This window comes from Heptranchias perlo, chromosome 17 (genome assembly GCF_035084215.1).
Source record: "Heptranchias perlo isolate sHepPer1 chromosome 17, sHepPer1.hap1, whole genome shotgun sequence".
NCBI classification, from domain to species: domain Eukaryota; kingdom Metazoa; phylum Chordata; class Chondrichthyes; order Hexanchiformes; family Hexanchidae; genus Heptranchias; species Heptranchias perlo.
The window spans coordinates 7798111-7822490 of NC_090341.1; the positions used below are offsets into that span (position 1 = coordinate 7798111).

The 24380-nt window shown below is 42.4% G+C and overlaps 1 protein-coding gene across 4 annotated transcripts in view; it reads right to left on the reverse strand.

The window, feature by feature from the left end:
* Nucleotides 1–24380, reverse strand: part of prkar2aa (protein kinase, cAMP-dependent, regulatory, type II, alpha A) — a 279167-nt gene that overhangs the window by 77018 nt on the left and 177769 nt on the right. For all 4 annotated transcript variants that reach the window (XR_010966041.1, XR_010966042.1, XM_067998425.1 and 1 more), the window contains one exon: nt 22247–22330. Coding sequence is in view for 2 of the 4 variants with exons in the window: in XM_067998425.1 (XP_067854526.1) it covers nt 22247–22330 (84 nt within the window). In the remaining 2 variants the exon portion in view is untranslated. The remainder of the gene's footprint in view (nt 1–22246; nt 22331–24380) is intronic.

A 24380-nucleotide genomic window follows, 5' to 3' on the forward strand; every position in this document is an offset into this window, starting at 1 on the left:
AGACTCTTCAAATAATTGACAGAAAGTTTAAAAACCATGGTGATTTTGGAACGGTCTCATGGCACAGCGTTACACTTGCACAACTTGCCAGAGTGATGGAAGCTGGCTGACACTCATGAATACCTAAACAGCTAAGTTCTTGAACTCAAAATATTGCTCAAGATATTTGAATTTAATCAATGACAAACAAAATCTATCATCGACTGAATAAATCCGTGTGTTCCTTCAAAGACGAGAACGCTGCTCCAAGAGATATTAGAAGCACTCAGTAATGATCTGTTTTTCCAAATAGAACAGGTTGAACTCATAACTGAAAACAAAAATTTAATACAAAAGGTCAATTGTGTAATATTTCTGACAGTTACTAAATGTGCTTTTTCCAACAATTACAAGAACTCTTAACAGAACTGTCAAATCAAGTTAAAAACTTCAGATGTGTCTCGCAGTAATTTTCCAATTCCCAATAACTAAGCAACTTCACCCCAAGGATGGCTGTAATACCTTAACTACAAAAATAATGGAACAAAGCTGATTTTGTTCAGGTGATACTGTGAGCAATAACCTACATTTATACAGCACCTTTAACGTAGGAAACATCCCAAGGGGATTTATAAAGGAGAAATGGACAACAAGCAGTCATGGGGGAGTTATGCGAAATGACTGAAAAACATGGCCAAAAACATAGGGATGGAGGAGGTTTTCAAAAGGCTAGGGGAGAGATAGCAAGACAAAATGGATTAGAGAGAGGATTTCAGATAGTAGGGCTGAAGTAGCTGACAGGAGTTTGGGGGGGGGGGGGGGGAGGAGGGGGTTTATAAATTAGGATTTTGAATATGATCTATTGGGGGACATGGTGCCAATAAAGGTCAGTGAGGGCAGGCTAAAGGGGGATTGAGATTCAATGTGGAACAGAAAGATGGAGAGAAAGGAATTCAGCATTGAGAAAGATGAGGCAAGGAGGATCAAGGGAAAAGCTTTATGGTTTATATATTTGCTTAATTCTAATTTGCAATATTCAGCATTTCAATTCCTGGAATATTTACACATGCATTTTATGAAAATTACCAGGGAAATTCAGTAGTCAGGCAGTGGGAATACTGGCATTTGCACAGTGACAATAAATTAAAGGATGATCTCATGGTGTGAGATTCCAGATGAAATTAACCTTTTCTCTCTCCCGTTCCTCTCAGTCGTACAAACCAATTGAAACGCAGTCTTTGATGACATAAAAATTTACATTTGCTTCTCCCAAATATTCTTGGAAGAAATGCACAGCATCAGCAGTTTTCATTCAAAATTTTTTTTTTCTTTTTTTGTCTTTTTCTTTCAGGTGCTGACTACACTGCTATTCCAGCATTTTCTCTTTTCAGTTCATATTTCCAGCACTCGCGGGTTTTCAATCTACTCAATGCATAAATTTCATTTCAATACAGGCCTAACGATACACTATTCCCCTCCTCCACACAGCTAAAACCAAATTGAGATATCATCCCTCGGTGCCTCCACAATTATGTTTCCAAGTGTTTAGTATGACTGCACAGTTGAATTGATCTGGGGATAGTTGACATGGTAATCAACAATAGAGTATTACCTTTCTATGGTGATGATACACTTATAAAGAAAGAAAGATTTGCATTTATATAGCACTTTTCACGACCTCAGGATGTTTCAAAGCACTTTACAGTCAATGAAGTACGATGTGAAAACATACAGAGACTACAAGTAACAGAGTGAAAAAGATGGTTATGTGCTTCCATTTGAAGGAGTTCACAGAACCCTTACAAAATGTTTTCATACTGGTGCTTGTTTAGTTCAATCTCAGGAATACAGCATCCATGAGTCTATGGTCTTGATTTTAACCCTCCTCGCCCAGCGAGAATGGTGCCAGGGAGGGTTTAAGACCACTTACCGGCCTGAGGTTGCTCCATTCCCACTCGCACCATTTTATCTTCACCGACTTGATGCTCCCGCTACAGCCAGGCAGAAGCCTACTTTAAATTCAAAAATCGTGGCCCAATGACACATCGATGCCATGACATGATCTTAATGTCCAGTCAGGGCACTGTCTGGGACTTGACAGTCGAACCACTGCGGGAGGCGCCAACCGACCAGAAGAGGCCACAGTAATTATTTTTAAAAATGACTTATGAGAGACCTCCTTGTGAGCCAGAGGAGCAGGAGTGCTTCCCAAAGGTCCTGGAAAGAGTCCTTGGGCCTCCCCCGATCACGGTGGAACGCCCCCGATTGCTTCCGGGCCCCTCCCCCCACTGTTTGCCTGGGACCATTCCCACGGGTCCCCGGATGCGGACTCCTGCCGCAAAATTCCTGCTCTCCCCCTTGCCAGCCAGGTGGAGCGTCTGGCTGGGTTTGGGCAGGATTCCGGGAATATTTATGTAAATGAAGCCTGGCCATCAAGATCAGATCAGTCGGCCTCCATGTCCCGAGTCTCCAGGTGCGTCGCCTGCTTCGAGGCTCGCGCGCACCGTACCCACCCTCCCTTTAAAAATCGCTGCCTATGTTTCTGCCACCAGAATAATGGAGCTATTGCACATGAAACTTAAGAAAAAGGACAAGACCAACTCGTCATCCATCCTGTCCCATCTAGACATGGTACAGTCGACATGCAACATCAACCCATCCACCCCAATCACACACTCCTAGCAGAGGCAAAAAAGAGCGAAGAAAATATTAGGCCAATTTGGGGAAAATTCTGGGGAATTCCGCTCTGAATACAATCCAAGCTCCAGGAGAGTGCAGTAACTGATATAATTAGTCATAACTAGCCCCATCTATGTTCTATAAGTTGCCTTCCATTCACACGAACTTCCTTTTGAAGGCTTGTAGCATATGGACATAAACTAAACAAGTATTAATAGTATGGTAAGCAACAAGGTAAAGTATACATAAGGGTTGTGGTCCAGGTGCAATGTATAGTCTGCATGGATCTCATTAAATATTACACCAGGACCATCTCACATCAAGCAAAATGAAAACAACAAAAATTATCTTTCAGATAGGTAACGGGTAGGGAGGGGAACGATGGGCAAGCAGACAGCCCTACAATTTTATCACAGCTTTCTGATTCCAACCTCAACACTACTGGTTGTCAAGAGGAAAGGAGTTTCAAGCCTCTGAAGCAGTCTGACCTGGGCTCAAACATTGATGATTTGGAAAAGATTGAATAACAAATTTAGTGACCATCTGCACCAGTGGAAACAAATCACATCCTTCCAAGATGTCAATATTACTCCCATGTCGGGAGAGACCAACACCTCCCTCTCACTCCTGAACATGATGCAAGAAAAATATTGTCTGACATCCAATTATTCTCTCCACTCCAGCACTTCTCTCCATTTTATCAATGATAGTATGATCCGTGGTCTTCTGAGTTTTCCTGTTACTCTTCCTTAGCAACAAATAGTTCATCCTATCTGCTCTTCCTCTTCCCTGTATACAAAATATATTGAAATTAAAGCTGCTTTTATATTGCAATGAGTGCCATGACAGTGCTGCCAATGCATTGGTCTCACACAGCTAGTGGCAACAACAAGTCTTCCATCCGTGAACATTAGAAAATTCATTTGTTTATTTTGGCTGTGCAACATCCATATGTTAGAATTAGCATGACTCTAACACAATATAAATGCAGCTGAAGACTCATTACACTGTTTTCTATTCCATCTCATTCTTTGCCAGGAACTCAAATTGCTGAACCCATTACCTCAACAACAAAAATAACTGGCACTTATATAGCACCTTTAACGTAATAAAACATCCCAAGGAGCTTCACAGGGGCGATCAGCAAACAAAATTTGACAACGAGCCACACAAGGAGATATTAGGACAGGTGACCAGAAGCTTGTTCAAAGAGGTAAATTTTAAGGAGTATCTTAGAGGAGAGAGAGAGGTAGAGACACGGAGAGGTTTACGGAGAGAATTCCAGAGCTTAGAGCCTAAGCAGCTAAAGGCACGGTAGCCAATGGCGGAGTGATTAAAATAGGGGATGCACAAGAGGCCAGAATTGGAAGAGCGCTCAATCTTTTCTTCCTCCTAAATCTAATTATTCAGGATTTATCTCCCAATTCCTTCACTCCTTTCAACCTGCAACATGGGCCTTGGCCCTTCACTGAGCTTTCTTAATACATATGAAATTTGCTGATGGACTTCAGGCCATCCCCTTATCTCTCATTAGTGATATAGTTTTTAAAACCCTGACACAGAATCATATGTTAGGGCACAGAAACAGGCCACCCATCAAGTTCATACTGATGTTTTTCTCCATATGAGCCACCTAGTCAAAACCCAAGCTTCTGTTCATTCCCCGTAACCTTTAATACATGTTTTCAAGGAACTATCAACTGTTTTTTAAAAGAATTAATGGGCTCTGCATCAACAACGGTTTGTGGCAGAGAATTCCACATTCTAGCCACACTATGTAAAGAAAACTTTCTAACCTTTTCAAATTCTTTATCTTAAAATTGTGCCCTCTTACCAACCAGTGGAAACAATCAATCACTATTTACTTCATCATAACCCTTTATAATCTTGAAGCTTTCCATCAGGTCATCCCTCTACTGAAAAAGGCAGATATCCATGAATCATTTTTAATCAAGTACAAACATTCACCGCCTTAGCTTTCTAATCACATCTAATCCACACACGAGATAAAATTGAGCAAATAATTGGAAAGCTGGTAGAAGAACAAACCCACCTCAAACTTGGGAGTCAGTCCTATCCAAATGCCACGTAGACTTGTACTCTTGATAATATGCTGTTGCATGCCACATCCATCCTCAATAACAAAAAGATGTTGCTGGCTTGCCATTTTTCCACAAGATTAAGACCAGAACAGCACCATAGAAGTTGCTAGCACTTATGACCACCATAATTATGCTGAAGGTCCAAATGCAGCTGCATTATAAGTATTTAGCGCCAATTCAGTCTGCATGGAATAATGGCAAACCTTCACGTAGTGACTCTGCTATCTGCTGAATGCTATTGTACACAATGTTATAGCTTGGATCACTGCTCCTTGCACGTAACAATATAAACGTAAATGTAGAACGATGGATATGCCAAAGAGGCCACCTTCTTTGGAAAAAGAATTGAGACAAACCACTTAGGAAATCTGTGAGGGTCGCTCCATGAAATAAAGAAAGTAGAATTTATCAAATTAAATCATGGCTTTATCTATTGCAATAATACATTAGTGTTTTAAATCGCAAGGGATATCAAAACCAATACGAAGAACTTTTATAGTTATATTAGGAAAAAGAGGGTGGTCAGAAGCAGAGTTGGCCCCTTAAAAACTGAAAGTGGGGATATTGTCATTGACAATGGGGAAATGGCGGACATGTTGAACAATTACTTTGCGTCAGTATTTACAGTCGAAAGAGGATAGCATGCCAGAAATCCCAAGAAAACTTATATTGAATCGGGGACAGGGACTCGATAAAATTAACGTAAGTAAAGCAACAGTAATGAAGAAAATAACAGCACTAAAGAGTGACAAATCCCCAGGACCAGATGGTTTCCATCCGAAGATTTTAAAGGAAGTAGGTGAGCATATTGCGGATGCCCTAACTATAATCTTTCAAAGTTCTCTAGATTCAGGAACTGTCCCTCTGGATTGGAAAATTGCACATGTCACTCTGCTTTTTAAGAAAGGAGAGAGGGGGAAACTGAGGAATTATAGACCAGTTAGCCTAACATCTGTTGTGGGGAAAATGCTGGAGTCTATAATTAAAGATAGGGTGACTGAACACCTCGAGAATTTTCAGTTAATCAGAGAGAGACAGCATGGATTTGTGCAAGGTAGGTCGTGCCTGACAAACCTGATCGAATTTTTTGAAGAGGTGACTAAAGTAGTGGACAGGGGAATGTCAATGGATGTTATTTATATGGACTTCCAGAAGGCATCTGATAAGGTCCCACATAAGAGACTGTTAGCTAAGATAGAAGCCCATGGAATCGAGGGAAAAGTACAGACTTGGTTAGGAACTTGGCTGAGCGAAAGGCGACAGAGAGTAGGGATGATGGGTAAGTACTCACATTGGCAGGATGTAACTAGTGGAGTCCTGCAGGGATCTGTCTTGGAGCCTCAATTATTCACAATATTTATTAACGACTTAGATGAAGGCATAGAAAGTCTCATATCTAAGTTTGCTGATGACACAAAAATTGGTGGCATTGTAAGCAGTGTAGATGAAAACATAAAATTACAAAGCGATATTGATAGATTAGGTGAATGGAATTCAATGTAGACAAATGTGAGGTCATCCACTTTGGATCAAAAAAGGATAGAACAGGGTACTTTCTAAATGATAAAAAGTTAAAAACAGTGGATGTCCAAAGGGACTTACGGGTTCAGGTACATAGATCATTGAAGTGACATGAACAGGTGCAGAAAATAATCAAGAAGGCTAATGGAATGCTGGCCTTTATATCTAGAGGACCAGAGTACAAGGGGGCAGAAGTTATGCTGCAGCTATACAAAACCCTGGTTAGACCGCACCTGGAGTACTGTGAGCAGTTCTGGGCACCGCACCTTCGGAAGGACATATTGGCCTTGGAGGGAGTGCAGCGTAAGTTTACTGGAATGATACCCGGACTTCAAGGGTTAAGTTACGAGGAGAGATTACACAAATTAGGGTTGTATTCTGTAGAGTTTCGAAGGTTATGGGGTGATCTGATCGAAGTTTAAGATATTAAGGGGAACAGATAGGGTGGATAGAGAGAAACTATTTCCACTGGTTGGGGATTTTAGGAGTAGGGGGCACAGTCTAAAAATTAGAGCCAGACCTTTCAGGAGCGAGATTAGAAAACATTTCTACACACAAAGGGTGGTAGAAGTTTGGAACTCTCTTCCGCAAACGGCAATTGATACTAGCTCAATTGCTAAATTTAAATCGGAGATAGATAGCTTTTTGGCAACCAAAGGTATTAAGGGATATGGGCCAAAGGCAGGTGTATGGAGTTAGATCACAGATCGGCCATGATCTTATCAAATGGCGGAGCAGGCACGAGGGGCTGAATGGCCTACTCCTGTTCCTATTTTCCAATGTAAATGCAAAATAATCTGCCTAAAGAGTGAGGTGGCAGAAACAATTCAGAAGCATTTGCAACGGCCACAAAAAGAATTTTATTGGTTTGAGGCTTTGCTCAAACTATCACAAGTAAATCAAAATTGTCAGAATATGACAATTTAGCATCATACAGTGATCTCAACCTAAAACAAAGACATGTAGAGTAGACGCCCAGCAAAACAATTAATGCAGTCAATTAACTTCTTTGTCATATACAGCAAATTAACTTATCATGTCTGAATTAAGACTGCTGTATTGCAACTTTCCCTATGCATTGTGATTGATGTAAGTTATAACAAGTACAGTACAGTACAAGATGCAAATACTGGATTTATGTTTAACTTTGTCCTAAAGCATTATTCTGTAACCACCGTCTCGTACAGTACCCAAGGAAATAACTGCTACAGAAGCCAATTTAATTAAGGAGGATTAAAGTAAGAAGATTATTGTTGGCCTCTCGTCTTTAATTATTCTGGTTTAGCATGATGTGATGACAATGCAGCCAATTTAGGCCACTAGAAAGATGTGCATAACACTGGCCATTGGGAACTTGCTTGAGTGCTACACTGGCAATTTGGTCCAATGACATTACACCCTAAATTTATCAAAGCTTCTCAACAAAACAACCAGGTGACCTTAATCAGGCCTGAATTTATCCTGTGTTTCTTTTAGGAAATCTCCATACTTTGCCGACGGGTAGTCTGTGGCTTAAAGCACGATTGTAATGTTTAGCTGCAAAGACGTAACTGTGTTTAACCTGGCCTGTCCCACTGAGGCCATTGCTCAAGTACTCCCTGTGGGAAAGCAGTCTAAATGGACAAGTCCAGGTAAATATAGCCATTTGTGAATTCTTGAGCTCACTTAGAGGTTAACTGTACCTAGAATCATAGAAAAGTTGTAAATTACTGATTCTGGGTCAGAAAAATCTATGATATGACTGGTTTTCTCCCTTCTTTCCCTCAGAACTGGATTCTATTTCAGATGCAAAAAATTGTGCCTCTGTGGAATGCAACATACATGCACAAGGCTTGTCAAAGCTTTAGAGATTGAGAGACAGAAAAAAAAAAGAATATGCAGATCTCCGACTGAATCACTCATGGAAAACTTGGAGAACAAGCTGTTTTATAATGACAGTTGCGTTAAACCATATAACATTGTGGGAATGTATTATAATCTAGTTCATCTTCCATGGCATTGTTCAGAGAAATGTTATCGTTTCCTGCAACTGCTCTCTGCTTCCTTCTCACTTCAATCTTTTGTGGTATGCTTTGTATCTTCCATCTTTTTTCTCTCTCAGCATAGCTGTCACACTTCTTATTGTGGTATCACTGTCACTCTGTCCAACTCTTTCTCATTATTGCCATCTCATACTCTAATTGTGGCTTCTAAGAGTCAGCCGTTGCTCTACGATAGCACTCACTCCTCTGAGCCCCACTCAATTGAGCACATAATCTAGGCTGACACTTAAGTGCAGTATTGTCGGAGGCGTTATCTTTCAGATAAGATGTTAAACCGAGGCCCCCTCTGCCTTCTCGTGGACATAAAAGATTCCAAGGCACTATTCGAATAAGAGCAAGAGAGGTTGGAGTGTGGAAAGGAGGGATTGTTGGGGGGGGGGGGGGGGGGCGAGGGTGACAGATGGGCCTGGAAGTAATATTGGAGGATGGGATGTGGGATCACTGGGGCCTGAAAATGCTCAGTGAGTTTGTGGCCTGGGTTCTGGGGATAAGTGCACTGAAGAGGACCAGGTTGTCTGCCTGTTTGACAGCAGGTCACAGATAAGTCACAATTTCTTTCAAGCCATCATTCTCGGTGCCTGCCATAAACATTGCTCGATAGATCAATTCCACCCTCCTCAGCCAGGCTGAAACAGATTACGCAAAACCTTTGCATTCTGTTTGAACCTGTGCATTGTTTCAAAGTCCAAATCTTCAGGCACCAAGAGCACTTACTTCCATCTTGATAACACTGCCTGCCTCGATCATCACTTCAGCTTCCACCCTCCGCCACACCCAATCATCGCTGAAACCCTTATTCATGTTTTTGTCACCCCGTCGTCAGTTATTCTAATGCTCTCCGTCCTAACTGTCCATGCTGCATTATTTCAACTTGTCCAAAATGCAGCTGCCCATACTCTGTCCTACACTAAGCTCCAGTTGCTCATTACTTCCTTCTTCATGGACCTACACGAGCTCCCAGGCCCCAAACATTTATTTTAAAATCCTCCACCTCCTCATCTCCAAATCATTCCGTTCCCTTTTTCCCCTCTACACCTAACATTCTCCAGACTTTCTTTTCCTCCTACACCCTTTGGTCTTCAGACACTGGCCTCGTGTACATCCTCTCTTTCAACCACTCAGGCTAAATGGGTAGGTAAATAAACACAATCTGGGTCATAAGATTATGGGTTCAGGTCTCACGTCACAACTTAAGCACCTAAATCTTGACGGAAACCAGACAGAAGTACACGCAAAGTGCTGCATTGTCAGATGTACTGTCTTTTGAATGAGCCACCTGGATGGATGTTAAATATCCTGGCATTATTTGAAGAAGAACAGGGATTCTCCCCGTGTTCTGGCTAACATTACTGCCTCAATTAATGCACCAAAACTGGTCATTTATCTCACTACTATTGTGATATTTAGTTAATGTGCTTTCATAATTCAATGGTGTGATATGGGGCTAGAAGAATACAAGTCCTTCTAGGTCGCTAACGGATCAATTATATCAATCTATTTAGAGCCAAAAATAAACATTTTAATCTACTCTAAATGCAAACGACATCTTCCAATGCTGTTGTATCACCTTCAGCCCCATTAGAGACCTGATCCCTCTTGTAAAGCATGAGAAACAATAAATGGCCTTAAATCCCAGTTCTATGATGCCAGGCACCATACGGATTTGTAGGTATCAGCAGGTGCGCTGATAAAATTGAAACAAATGTTTTCTGCAAATACTATCACCACTTTTATTTCCAGTTCAAATACGCAAAGCAAGATCTGTACTCAAACTAAAAGCAAGACAAATCAGGAGTGGGAATCGTATTCTGAACAGGTTTCGATAAATACCACATAGCAGTCACACCAACATTGAAGGTTTAGGTGAATTAGGGTTCAGTAGGTCCTTCCAGCTACAAAGTCAGTACAAGGCACAAAGTTTTATTTTTTGCTAGTTTTCTGCACTAAATTTCAAAGAACTATAATACGCTTTCGTAAAATTACAGCCCAAATGTTTTATGAAGCTTTTGTCAGAAAAGGACGTTTTGCATACTACAATCACATTAGTGCAAATCTTTAAACATGTGTAAAGCGACACTGAATCATGACATCCTTCTGCTCCATCTCACTGAAAACAATGGGAGTGCATATTGTTTAAGAAGTCCATGTAAAAGAGTCAGTGATATTAATGAACATAATGCTCCCCTTGTTTCCAGCAAGTCACTCATCGAAAAAATAAATTCATCAGTAATATGACCTTGGGTAAATAACTGAACACCTTGAAAACTGTATTAATCCCTTTAACATACATGCCTTGCAACAACTAAGCCTGGCTTAATAGAGCCTACTTTCAGATGCAAAAAGACTCAACCAAAAGTTTTCAATTCTAACTTTCACTGAAACCATCCAGTTATATTTTCCATAAAACCTGCTGTCAGTTAACTGGTTCACAAAATTTAACTAGTACAAGGAGAATGTTGATATACACACTATTAGTTGTGTGAGCTTAAAGGACGTGAAAGAAATTCGACACAATTAAACACACTTAGCAAATTGTAAAAAAAATAAAACCAAATTGGGCATTCCAATTTCAGTTTAAAAAAAAAATTTGATCCCCAGTGGTTCAGCTGGTTTACAAGTAGCTAAATCACACAGACCAGGTAGGTCCAAATTTCGATTCCCAATCTGTGCTGAGTTCACCAACCTCAGACACAGAAGCTAAAGGGAAGCTGCAACTGGCCTTAGAAATCCTGGATTGGGAAGGAGAGAAAAAAAATCAGCTGGGGTACCCTCTCCCGATCTCTATCAAGCGATTCCTGAAAACGGTACATGGGTGTGGACAGAACTGGACTCAGCTGTGATGCCCTTCATGGATTTAAAAGTTTGCCCGCAGTCACTACCAGAAAGAATTGACCACTTGGGTGAGGTACCAGACGGCTCTTGTTCAACAATGGGCCACCAAAGCATCAATACTTTCTCCCTCAATCCCCATCCCTTGAAAGAGAAAGTCAGAAATTATATAAATAAAATGATTTTGCTTCCTTCAGATTGTTAACAGTTTGGTGTTTTGCTGCCTTGAAACAGCACATTTTCTATCAAGTCATACAGTGGAAACTATAAAAAAGGTATTTATCATATCAAACTGCCAGTAGATGAAAACACTTAGCTAAACTACATTTATAGCCCAAGATGAATAAATTATATCAACGTGCATGGATATAATTGATTATTTCTAAAACAGGCAATTGATTTTAATTTTTCATATCCTCCTCTGCAGAGATTCTGTGATGCCCTATTAAATCTTTGTCACTATAATCTTGGTCGTATTGTACTTCGCAACCCAGGGGTCAAAATAACGAAAGATAATTATCAATTAGTCAGAAATTATTACACAAATTGGGGTTGTATTCTCTAGAGTTTCGAAGGTTAAGGGGTGATCTGATCGAAGTTTATAAGATATTAAGGGGAACGGATAGGGTGGATAGAGAGAAACTATTTCCGCTGGTAGGGGATTCTAGGAGTAGGGGGCACAGTCTAAAAAATTAGAGCCAGACCTGTCAGGAGCGAGATTAGAAAACATTTCTACACACAAAGGGTGGTAGAGGTTTGGAACTCTCTTCCGCAAACAGCAATTGATACTAGCTCAATTGCTAAATTTAAATCTGAGATAGATAGCTTTTTGGCAAACAAAGGTATTAAGGGATATGGGCCAAAGGCGGGTATATGGAGTTAGATCACAGATCAGCCATTATCTTATCGAATGGCCGACTCCAGTTCCTATATTCCTAAATCCAACTTCATAATCACATCAAATTACATACATCAGATTACGCCTTGTATTAGTAATTATCTAGATACTACTTCTCTTCTGGAAACTACAATGTAACTCTAGCGCTTTGTGACAAATTCAAACACAAACTAGAATGGTTATGACATGGGGTGATTTTATGAAGGCAGTTAAAGCAGCAGCCAAAGAAAAAATCACCACCACCAGCTTAACTAGACAAAATCCTCCCATGCACACTTGAACCCTCCCACTCCCACCTCCTGTGGCTTCAATTGATGCTTACTGGTATCAGTGTTTAACCATCACCGTGAGAAATAGACAAGTTCAACAGGAATAAATGTGAAGGTAAGAAAAGACGTGAAGTTACATTATAAATAAATGGCCACAGGGTGGGGGGGGGGGGGGACTCATAAGAGAGAAACACAGGCCCTGATGCAGTGCCTCCTTCCCGATTCCATATTTTCTGTTTTCACTCAAGTGCCCAAATCACAAACATCATTACGGCACCCTGACTTCATGTTCCTACTTAAGCATAATTCTCAGCTTTGATTTGGATCATTTATACAATTAAATCTCTTATGTGCACTTGCACAGCAAATTGTTGACAGAATTAACAATACAAAAGAACATATGTCAGACAATACACATTACTGACAATAAGGGGCACAGAGGGTGCAAAATTCTTGATCGGTGTCCAGGAGAACTTTTTTAGCCAATAAGCCCAACAAGAGGGGATGCAATTCTAGATTTAGTCCTGGGAAATGAAGATGGGCAAGTGGGTGAAGTGACAGTGGGTGACCATATTCAGGATAGTGACCACAATTCAGTAAGTTTTAGCATTATTATGGAAAAGGACAGAGTTAAATCAGGAGTAAACATTTTAAATTGAGGAAAGGCAAATTTTACAGAACTAAGAGGTGATTTGGCAGAATTGAACTGCACACAACTACCTGAGGAGAAATTGAATGGCAAGCCAGTGGGAGGCACTAAAAAGTGAAATTCTATGGGTACAGTGCAGACAAACGTCCCCTCGAAGAAGAAGAGTGGCACTGCCAAATTTAGAGCCCCCTGGTTGTCTAGAAGTATACCGGGCAAGATAAAGCAGAAAAAGAAAGCTCATGACTGTCACAGAAAACTAAATACTGCAGAAAGCCAAGAGGAGTATAGAAAGTACAGGGATGACGTAAAAAAGGAAATAAGGAAAGCAAAGAGAAGGCATGATAAAATATTAACTAGTAAGATTGTGAAGAAAACCCAAAGATGTTTATCAGTACATTAAGAACAAGAGGATAGCTAAGGAAAAGGTGGGACCGATCAGGGATGATAAGGGTAACTTGTGTGTAGAAGCAGAGGATGTGGGAAGGGTTTTAAATGAATATTTTGTCTCCGTATTCACAAGGGAAAGGGATGATTCGGACGTAGTAGCTAAAGAGGAGAGGTGTGAAATATTGGATAAGGTAAACATAACGACAGGGGAAGTACAAGAGGGACTGGAATCCTTGAAACATAGAAACATAGAAAATAGGAGCAAGAGTAGGCCATTCGGCCCTTCGGGCCTGTTCCGCCATTCAAAATGATCATGGCTGATCATCTAACTCAGTACGCTGTTCCCACTTTTTCCCCATATCCCTTGATCCCTTTAGCATTAAGAAATATACCTATCTCCTTCTTGAATACATCGAATGACTTGGCCTCCACTGCCTTCTGTGGTAGAAAATTCCACAGGTTCACCACCGAGTGAAGAAATTTCTCCTCATCTCGGTTCTAAATGGCATACCCCGTATCCTGAGACTGTGACCCCTGGTTCTGGACTCCCCAGCCATCGGGAACATCCTCCCTGCATCTAGTCTGTCTAGTCCCATTAGAATTTTAAACGTTTCGATGAGATCGCCTCTCATTCTTCTAAACGCAAGTGAATATAGGCCCAGTCGACCCAATCTCTCCTCATACGTCAGTCCCGCCATCCCAGGAATCAGTCTGGTAAACCTTCGTTGCACTCCTTCCATGGCAAGGACATCCTTCCTCAGACAAGGAGACCAAAACTGCACACAATACTCCAGATATGGTCTTACCAAGGCCCTGTATAACTGCAGTAAGACATCCCTGCTCCTGTACTCAAATCCTCTTGCAATGAAGGCCAACATACCATTCGCCTTCCTAAGTGCTTGCTGCACCTGTTGAAAAGTTGATAAATCACCAGGGCCGGATGGATTGTTTCCGAGGCTATTGAAGGAAGCCAGGGAGGAAATAGCGGATGCTCTGAGGGTCATTTTCCAATCCTCACTAGATACAGGGGAGGTACCAGAGGACTGCAAAACTGCAAACATAGTACCATTGTTTAAAAAGGGTACGAGGGAAAGGCCGAACAATTATAGGCCGGTCAGTCTTATCTCGGTGGTGGGCAAACTATTAGAATTAATACTGAGAGATAGGATAAACTGTCACTTGGAAAGGCATGGTTTAATCAGGGATAGTCAGCATGGATTTGTTTGGGAAGGTCATGCCTTACAAATCTGATTGAATTCTTTGAGGAAGTGACAAGGAGAATTGATGAGGGTAGTGCAGTGGATGTTGTCTACATGGACATTTGACAAGGTCCCACATGGCAGACTGGTCAGAAAGGTAAAAGCCCATGGGATACAGGGAAATGTGGCGAATTGGATCCAAAATTGGCTCACTAACAGGAAACAAAGGGTAAAAATCGATGGATGTCTTTGCAAACGGAAATCCGTTTCCAGTGGTGTGCCACAGGGCTCAGTGCTGGGTCCCTTGCTGTTTGTGGTATATATAAATGATTTGGAATTGAATGTAGGAGGCATGATTGGCAAATTTGCAGACGACACAATAATTGGCCCTGTAGTTGATAGTGAAGAGGATAGCTGTAGACTCCAAGAAGATATCAATGGGTTGGTGGAGTGGGCGGAAAAGTGGCAAATGGAGTTCAACCCAGGGAAGTGTGAGATAATGCACTTAGGGAGGGCAAACAGTAAAAGGGAATACGCAGTAAACTGGAATATATTGAGAGGGGTAGAGGGGAAGTGAGAGTTCTTGGAGTGCATGTGCACAGGTCCCTGAAGGTGGCAGCACAGGTAGATAAGGTTGTAAAGAAGGCATACGGAATGCTCTCCATTATTAGCTGAGGTATAGAATACAAAAGCAGGGATGTAATAATGGAACTGTATAAAATGTTGGTAAGGCCACAACTGGAGTATTGTGTGCAGTTCTGGTCACCACATTACAGGAAGGATGTAATTGCTTTGGAGAGAGTGCAGAGAAGATTTACATGAATGTTGCCAAGGCTTGAAAACTGCAGCTATGAGAAGAGATTGGATAGGCTGGGGTCGTTTTCCTTGGAGCAGAAGAGGCGGAGGGGAGACTTGATTGAGGTGTACAAAATTATGAGGGGCCTAGATAGAGTAGACAGGGAGTACCTGTTTCCCCTAGCGGAGAGTTCAAGAGCTAGAGGAGAGTTCAAGAGCTAGAGGACAAAGATTTAAGCTGATTGGCGGAAGGATTAGAGGGGACATGAGGAAAATCTTTTTTACCCAGAGGGTGGTGGGTGTATGGAATTCGCTGCCCGAATTGGTGGTAGAGGCAGCACTGAGGGTAGCAAGGGCACAGAATGTACTCTGGGTGGGGGACTTCAATGTCCATCACCAAGAGTGCCTCGGTAGCACCACTACTGACCGAGCTGGCCGAGTCCTGAAGGACATAGCTACGAGACTGGGCCTGCGGCAGGTGGTGAGCGAACCAACACGAGGGAAAAATCTACTTGACCTCGTCCTCACCAATCTACCTGTCGCAAATGCATCTGTCCATGACAGTATTGGTAGGAGTGACCACCGCACAGTCCTTGTGGAGATGAAGTCCCGTCTTCACACTGAGGACACCATCCAACGTGTTTGTGTGGCACTACCACCGTGCTAAATGGGATAGATTCAGAACAGATCTAAAAGTTCAAAACTGGGCGTCCATGAGGCGCTGTGGGCCATCAGCAGCAGCAGAATTGTATTCCAGCACAATCTGTAACCTCATGGCCCGGCATATTCCTCACTCTACCATTACCAACAAGCCAGGGGATCAACCCTGGTTCAATGAGGAGTGTAGAAGAGTATGCCAGGAGCAGCACCAGGCGTACCTAAAAATGAGGTGCCAACCTGGTGAAGTTACAACTCAGGACGACATGCATGCTAAACAGCGGAAGCAACATGCTATAGACAGAGCTAAGCGATTCCACAACCAACGGATCAGATCCAAGCTCTGCAGTCCTGCCACATCCAGTCGCGAATGGTGGTGGACAATTAAACAACTAACAGGAAGAGGAGGCTCTGTAAATATCCCCATCCTCAACGATGGCGGAGTCCAGCACGTGAGTGCAAAAGACAAGGCTGAAGCGTTTGCAACCATCTTCAGGCAGAAGTGCCAAGTGGATGATCCATCTCGGCCTCCTCCCGATATCCCCACCATCACAGAAGCCAGTCTTCAGCCAATTCGATTCACTCCACGTGATATCAAGAACCAGCTGAGTGTACTGGATACAGCAAAGGCTATGGGCCCCGACAACATCCCGGCTGTCGTACTGAAGACTTGTGCTCCAGAACTAGCCGATCCTCTAGCCAAACTGTTCCAGTACAGCTACAACACTGGAATCTACCCGACAATGTGGAAAATTGCCCAGGTATGTCCTGTCCACAAAAAGCAGGACAAATGCAATCCGGCCAATTACCGCCCATCAGTCTACTCTCAATCATCAGCAAAGTGATGGAAGGTGTCGTCGACAGTGCTGTCAAGCGGCACTTACTCACCAATAACCTGCTCACCCATGCTCAGTTTGGGTTCCGCCAGGACCACTCGGCTCCTGACCTCATTACAGCCTTGGTCCAAACATGGACAAAAAAGCTGAATTCCAGAGGTGAGGTGAGAGTGACTGTCCTTGACATCAAGGCAGCATTTGACTGAGTGTGACACCAAGGAGCCCTAGTAAAGTTGAAGTCAATGGGAATCAGGGGGAAAACTCTCCAGTGGCTGGAGTCATACCTAGCACAAAGGGAGATGGTAGTGGTTGTTGGAGGCCAATCATCCCAGCCCCAGGACATTGCTGCAGGAGTTCCTCAGGGCAGTGTCCTAGGCCCAACCATCTCCAGCTGCTTCATCAATGACCTTCCCTCCATCATAAGGTCAGAAATGGGGATGGTCGCTGATGATTGCACAGAGTTCACTTCCATTTGCAACCCCTCAGATAATGAAGCCGTCCGTAACCGCATGCACCAAGACCTGGACAACATTCAGGCTTGGGCTCATAAGTGGCAAGTAACATTCACGCTAGACAAGTGCCAGGCAATGACCATCTCCAACAAGAGAGTCTAACCACCTCCCCTTGACATTCAACAGCATTAACATCGCCGAATCCCCCACCATCAATATCCTGGGGGTCACCGTTGACCAGAAACTTAACTGGACCAGCCATATAAATACTGTGGCTACAAGAGCAGGTCAGAGGCTGGGTATTCTGAGGCGAGTGACTCACCTCCTGACTCCCCAAAGCCTTTCCACCAAGGCACAAGTCAGGAGTGTGATGGAATACTCTCCACTTGCCTGGATGAGTGCAGCTCCAGCAACACTCAAGAAGCTTGACACCATCCAGGACAAAGCATCCCGCTTGATTGGCACCCCACCCAGCACCCTAAACATTCACTCCCTTCACCACCGGCGCACTGTGTCTGCAGTGTGTACCATCCACAGGATGCACTGCAGCAACCCACCAAGGCTTCTTCGACAGCACCTCCAAAACCCGCGACCTCTACCACCTGGAAGGACAAGGGCAGCAGGCACATGGGAACAACATCACCTGCACGTTCCCCTCCAAGTCACACACCATCCCGACTTGAAAATATATCGCCATTCCTTCATCGTCGCTAGGTCAAAATCCTGGAACTCCCTTCCTAACAGCACTGTGGGAGAACCTTCACCACACAGACTGCAGCGGTTCAAGAAGGCAGCTCACCACCACCTTCTCAAGGGCAATTAGGGATGGGCAATAAATGCTGGCCTCGCCAGCGATGCCCACATCCCATGAACAAATTTAAAAAATCTAAGTAGAGAAAAACAATTTCCACAGAGGTTAGGAGAATTGTTGGAATGACCTACCAGAAACCATGGTGAAAACAAAATCTATGATAACTTTTAAAAGGGAAGTGAAGAAAAATTTGCAGAAGTAACAATTTTAAAGCGTACGGTGAAAGTGCAGAGGAATTGGACTAAGTTAAAAACTCAGAGTTGGCAGAGGCAGCATGGGCAGAATATTCTCTTTATGTGCTGTAAAATTCTGCGACTTCTCTTTAAAAATGGACCAACACAGCATTGTGTGACATTTGAGATATAAAATCTTTTCATTCTATGAGCAAGTGCCTCTGGATTCAGGTCTTAAAACAAAGAATAGAACGCTGTTCACTGTTGCCAGCTATTGATCCTGATTTCACACATGCAGATCATTTTTGACACATGGTACATGAATACTGTATCTGGTGGAATTACTAGCCAGGCCATTCCTATTTGTATACGTTTGCGGATATCATACTATAGCTGTTGTGTTGGTACAAGTCATTGCAACAGAAAAAGAAATGGCATTCCACAACAACCAACCATTATGTGACAGGAGAATCACCTCAACTTTATAAATGTCCAAAGAATGGTGTTTAACATATTAAAATACAAATGAAATTGGTGCATGTTATAGATACAAGATTCTCCCATATATGAAGTTAAAAACCTCACATTTTAGTGATGAAAGAAACCCATATACATTACATAGAATTACATAGGGTCTGCAACACAGAAACACACCATTCTGCCCAACTGGTCTATGCCAATGTTTATGCTCTACAAGAGCCTCCCGTCACTCTAATTATCTCTTCCCACCTTGCCCCATATCCCTCTATTCCCTCCTCCTTCATTTATGCATCAAGCCTCTCCTTAAATGTGTCAACGCTATTTGCTTCAACCACTCCATGTGACAACAAGTTCCCCATTCTCACCACTCTCTGTGCAAAGAAATTCCACCTGAATTCCTTTTAATCTGTTAATGGCTGTCTTGTATTTATTCCACCTTGTTCTGGACTCACTCACAAGTGGAACTAGTTTCTTCACATCCACCCCATCAAACCGCTTCATAATTTTGAAGACCTCTATCAGGTCTCCTTTTTGTTTATTTTCCAGAAAAAAGAGCCCCAGCCTGCTCAATCTTTCCAGATAGTTGCATCCTCTCAATTCTGGTAAATCTTTTCTACACTTCCTCCAGCACTTCAATATCCTTTTTGTAGTATGGAGACTAGAACAGCGCACAGTACTCAAAGTGTGGTTCAACCAAGGTTCTATATAAATTTAACATCACGTCCCTGCTTTTGTATTCTAGTCCTCTGGAAATGAAAGCCAGTACTTTGTATGCACTCTTCATGGCCTTATCAACTTGCGTTGCTACTTTTAGCGATTTATTTATCTGTATACCCAGATCTCTACCTCATTTAGTTTCTTACCTTCCAAGGAATAAGTGGCCTCCTTATTCATCCTACCAAAATAAACTACCTCACACTTCGCTATATTGAATTTTAATTGCCATTTATCCACACACTCTGCAGCCTGTTTATGCCTTCTGTATTTTAGTGCAGTCCTACACATTATTAACTATACCCCCAGATTTGGTATCATCTGCAAATTTCAACACCATGCCTACAATTCCTGAGTCCAAATCATTTATGTAAATGGTAAACAGTGGTCCTAGCATGGATCCCTACGAGACACCACTTCCCACTTTCTGCCAGTATGAGAAACTTCCCTGAACTCGTACCCTTTGTTTTCTGTTTTATAACCATGTTTCAATCCATTCTGCTACCCGTCCTTTGTGGCACCTTATTGAAAGTCTTATGGATGTCCATGTATACAACTTCCACTGCATTGCTCTTATCTATTCTTTCTGTTACTTCTTCAAAGAATGCAATAAGGTTGGTTAACATGAGCTTCCTTTTAGAAAGCCATGCTATTTTTTTAAATTATATTCTCCATTTCCAGATGTCTTGTCAGCTCATCTTTAAGCAAAGATCGAGTATCTTTCCGACCAATGACGTTAAGATAGCTGTTTATAGATCCATTCATGGGGATGCTTCAGTCGCTACATCCGAATTCAAGTTCCGGTGTCTCAGCCTGTGATCTGCACTCCAGTATCATAGTTGGTTCAGCACAGGAGGCAGCCATTCGGCCCACTGTGCCTGTGCCGGACTTTGAAAGAGCTATCCAATTAGTCCCATTCCCCTGCTCTTTCTCCATAGCCCTGTAAATGTTATCCCTTCAAGTATATTTCTAATTCCCTTTTGAAAGTTACTATTGAATCTGCTTCCACTACCCTCTCAGGCAGTGCATTCCAGATCATTACAACTCGCTGCTTAAAAAAATATTTCCTCATGTCGCCTCTGGCTATTTTGCCAATCACCTTAAATCTGTGTCCTCTGGTTACGAACCTTTCTGCCACTGGAAACAGTTTCTCCTTATTTACTCTATCAAAATCCTTCATAATTTTGAACACTTCTATCAAATCTCCCCTTAACCTTCTCTGATCTAAGGAGAACAACCCCAGCTTCTCCACATAACTGAAGTCCCTCATCCCTGGTACCATTCTAGTGAATCTCTTCTGCACCCTCTCTAAGGCCTTGATAGCTTTCCTAAAGTGCGGTGCCCAGAATTGAACAAAATACTCCAGCTGAGGCCTAATCAGTGTTTTATGAAGGTTTAGCAGAACTTCCTTGCTTTTGTACTCTATGCCTCTAATAATAAAGATGTGGAGATGCGCGGTGATGGACTGGGGTTGACAATTGTAAACAATTTTACAACACCAAGTTATAGTCCAACAATTTTATTTGAAATTCACAAGCTTTCGGAGGCTTCCTCCTTCCTCAGGTGAATGTTGTGGAAATGAAATCCTCGAACCCTTCGCATTTATAAATCACAGAACAATGCCTGGTGATTACCAGGCATTGTTCTGTGATTTATAAATGCGAAGGGTTCGAGGATTTCATTTCCACAACATTCACCTGAGGAAGGAGGAAGCCTCCGAAAGCTTGTGAATTTCAAATAAAATTGTTGGACGATAACTTGGTGTTGTAAAATTGTTTCTAATAATAAAGCACAGGATCCCATATACTTTTAACAGCCTTCTCACCGTGTCCTGCCACCTTCACAGATTTGTGTACATGCATCCCCAGGTGTCTCTGTTCCTGCACCCCCTTTAAAATTGTACCATTTAGTTTATATTGCCTCTCCTCATTCTTCCAACCAAAATGTATCACTTCACACTTTTCTGCATTAAATTTCATCTGCCATGTGTCTGCCCATTTCACCAGTCAGTCTATGTCCTCCTGAAGTCTGTTACTATCCTCCACATTTTTTACTACATTTCTGAGTTTCATGTCAACTGCAAACTTTGAAATTATACTATCTAAACCAGAGTCCAGGTCATCAATATATATCAAAAAGAGCAGTGGTCCTAATACTGACCGCCACCCCCCACCCCGGGGGAACACCACAGTATACTTCCCTCCAGTCTGAAAAACAACCATTCACCACTACTCTTTGCTTTCTGTCCCTTAGCCAATTTTGTATTCACGCTACCACTGTTCCTTTAATCCCACGGGCTTTAATTTTGCAAGTCCATTATGTGGTACTTTCATCAAATGCCTTTTGAAAGTCCACACACATCAACCACACTACCCTCATCAATCCTCTCCATTAATTAAATAGCAGAACTCAAGTTAGTAAAACACGATTTTTCTTTAACAAACTCATGCTGACTTTCATTTATTAGCCCACACTTTTCCAAGTGCCAATTAATTTTGTCCCATATTAATGAACGTAAAAGTTTCCCCATCAATTGCCAGGTTTATCCCTCTCCCCTTTTTTGAACAGGGGTGTAACATTTGCAATCCTCCAGTCATCCAGCACCATCCCCATATCTAAGGATATGTTGTGCAATCAGCCCATCCTAAGTGAGACACTTTGGAAATATCTCAAATACCCTCAAAATTATATATGGATAAATAGCTGAGATTTAGTCACAGCTCACACCATCAAAAAACATCACGGTAAGCCATGATAAGTTATAATTAACTTACCTCGTCAAGACTTTTGAACAGAACGATATCCTTACAGGCTTCCTGTAATCTAGCTCTCTGATCATCTGTCTTTGGGTGAACAACCTGCAATAGAAGGAGCAATACTTTTAGGAAAGTAATGAAATGCAAATAAGGGTGCATAAATAAAAAAGGGGAAAAAAAAGGATGGAACTTGCATTTCTACAGCACCATACATCCTCAGGATGTCCCAAAGCACTTTACAACTAACAGATTACTTTACCCTATAACTTTAGCTTTAACTTCCAAATAAAGCAGAAAACCTGAAGTGTAAATCCGGATTTAGGGCTCCAACTTCTGGATCAAAGCAGTAGATACACACCAAGTTAGGTGAAAATACATAATGTAGCACAGATGCAAAAAACAGTTAAGTGGTATGAATCAGCACAGTATCTAGTTTTTCATTTATTTAGATATACAAGATGAGGTTTTCAAAGGGCAGACAACTTACAAAAAAAAGCATAGCAGTAGAGGTGAAACACAACAGTAAAAGATTCATTAGTAGTAAGAGGGCAGAAAAGAGATGAAAACCCTAAAAGATACAAACAGGCCCGAATTGGGGGATGGGGAGGGGGATGTAAACATAAAATAGTAAGTATTCTGATTACTTCCTCCAAGTATTGGCTAAGGAAGACGTGACAACATGTGGAACCAAGGCAGGTAGATGGAGTTAAGATACAGATCATGATCTAATTGAATGGCAGAACAGACTCGAGGGGCTGAATGACCTACTCCTGTTCCTATGTTCCTATGCCCTTTCGCAGAGATAACCCAAGTATATTCAATGACTGATATAAATGAGATGGAAGTCCTACAGATGCTAAAACAAATAAATCGCAAGGGTTAAATGGTATTTATCCCAGAGTGCTAACAGAGACTAGGAAGGAGATTTATGAGGTACTGACATTATTACGATGGAGCTTCTAGACACCGAAGAGGTGCCCTTATTCAAAAAGGAAACCAAACAGACTTAGGTAATCAAAGACCCAATAGTCTTACTTCCAGTTTGTGTAAAATAATGGAACTGATTCTCAGGAGTAACCTCAATACTACTACTACAACTACAACAGTGGAATTGGAGGAGACAGCTCAAAAATTGTAAAATGAGTTCAACAAAATATGCAAGTGGGCAGAGCAATGGCTTGTCATGTGTAAATAGTGCACAGAGAAAGAAAAAAAAGTGACACACATACTCCATGAATGGTGTTGAAATAACTACAAGTGATGCCAAGAGAGACCTAGAAATCTTCATAATCTCAACACTCAACATGTCCAAACAAAGTACAGCAGCAGTAACAAAGCTAAAAGAAAACAGCAGCATACAAGTCAGATAAAATTGGGTCCAAACTGTATAGGGCTCTGGTCAGACCACATCGAGTACTACCATCTCCAGTCCTGGTCGCAGAGAAGCAAGGGAGACATTCAAGTGCTAGAGACATTGCAGAGAAGTGCCACAAGACTGATGCCTAGTGTCAAAATTCTGTGAGGAAAGACTGGAGAAACTTGAGACTTTTCAGCCTAGAAAGAAGGGGCTCGAATTTAGCAGGCCTGCAGGTTCCCAGCGGGTGGTCCTCCGGGAGCGTGGTCAACACGCTCGGCGAAATTAGTGGGTTGCCCACGCGATCGTAGCAGGCAACCCACTAATAGGAATCAATTACCTGCTCCTCCGGGGTCCACGGCGCTGGCCTGCGCGTCGGTCGGGCTGCGCATGCGCAGTACGATCTGTCAGCTGGAGGCTCTCTAGTTAAAGGGGCAGTCCTCCACTGACAGATGCTGCAACCAATGGGACAAATTGCAGCATGGAGCAGCCCAGGGGAAAGGCTGCTCCCAGTTTAATGATGCCTCACCCCAGCTATCATCAGATGGGGTGAGGAGGAGGGGGAGGACACAGATCTTCCCCCCGGCGGGCGGGAGGAAGCGGTCTGCCTCTGCCACCAAGAAGGCCTGGCTCAAGGTGGCAGAGGGGGTCACCTGCGCCACCAACATATCGCCCACCTGCATACAGTGCAGGAGGCGCTGCAATGACCGCAGTAGGTCAGCCGCAGTGAGAACACGAAGTCTTTCCCCTACACTCCATCTGCCACAACACTGCCCCCACCCCACATCTCCTTCGGCA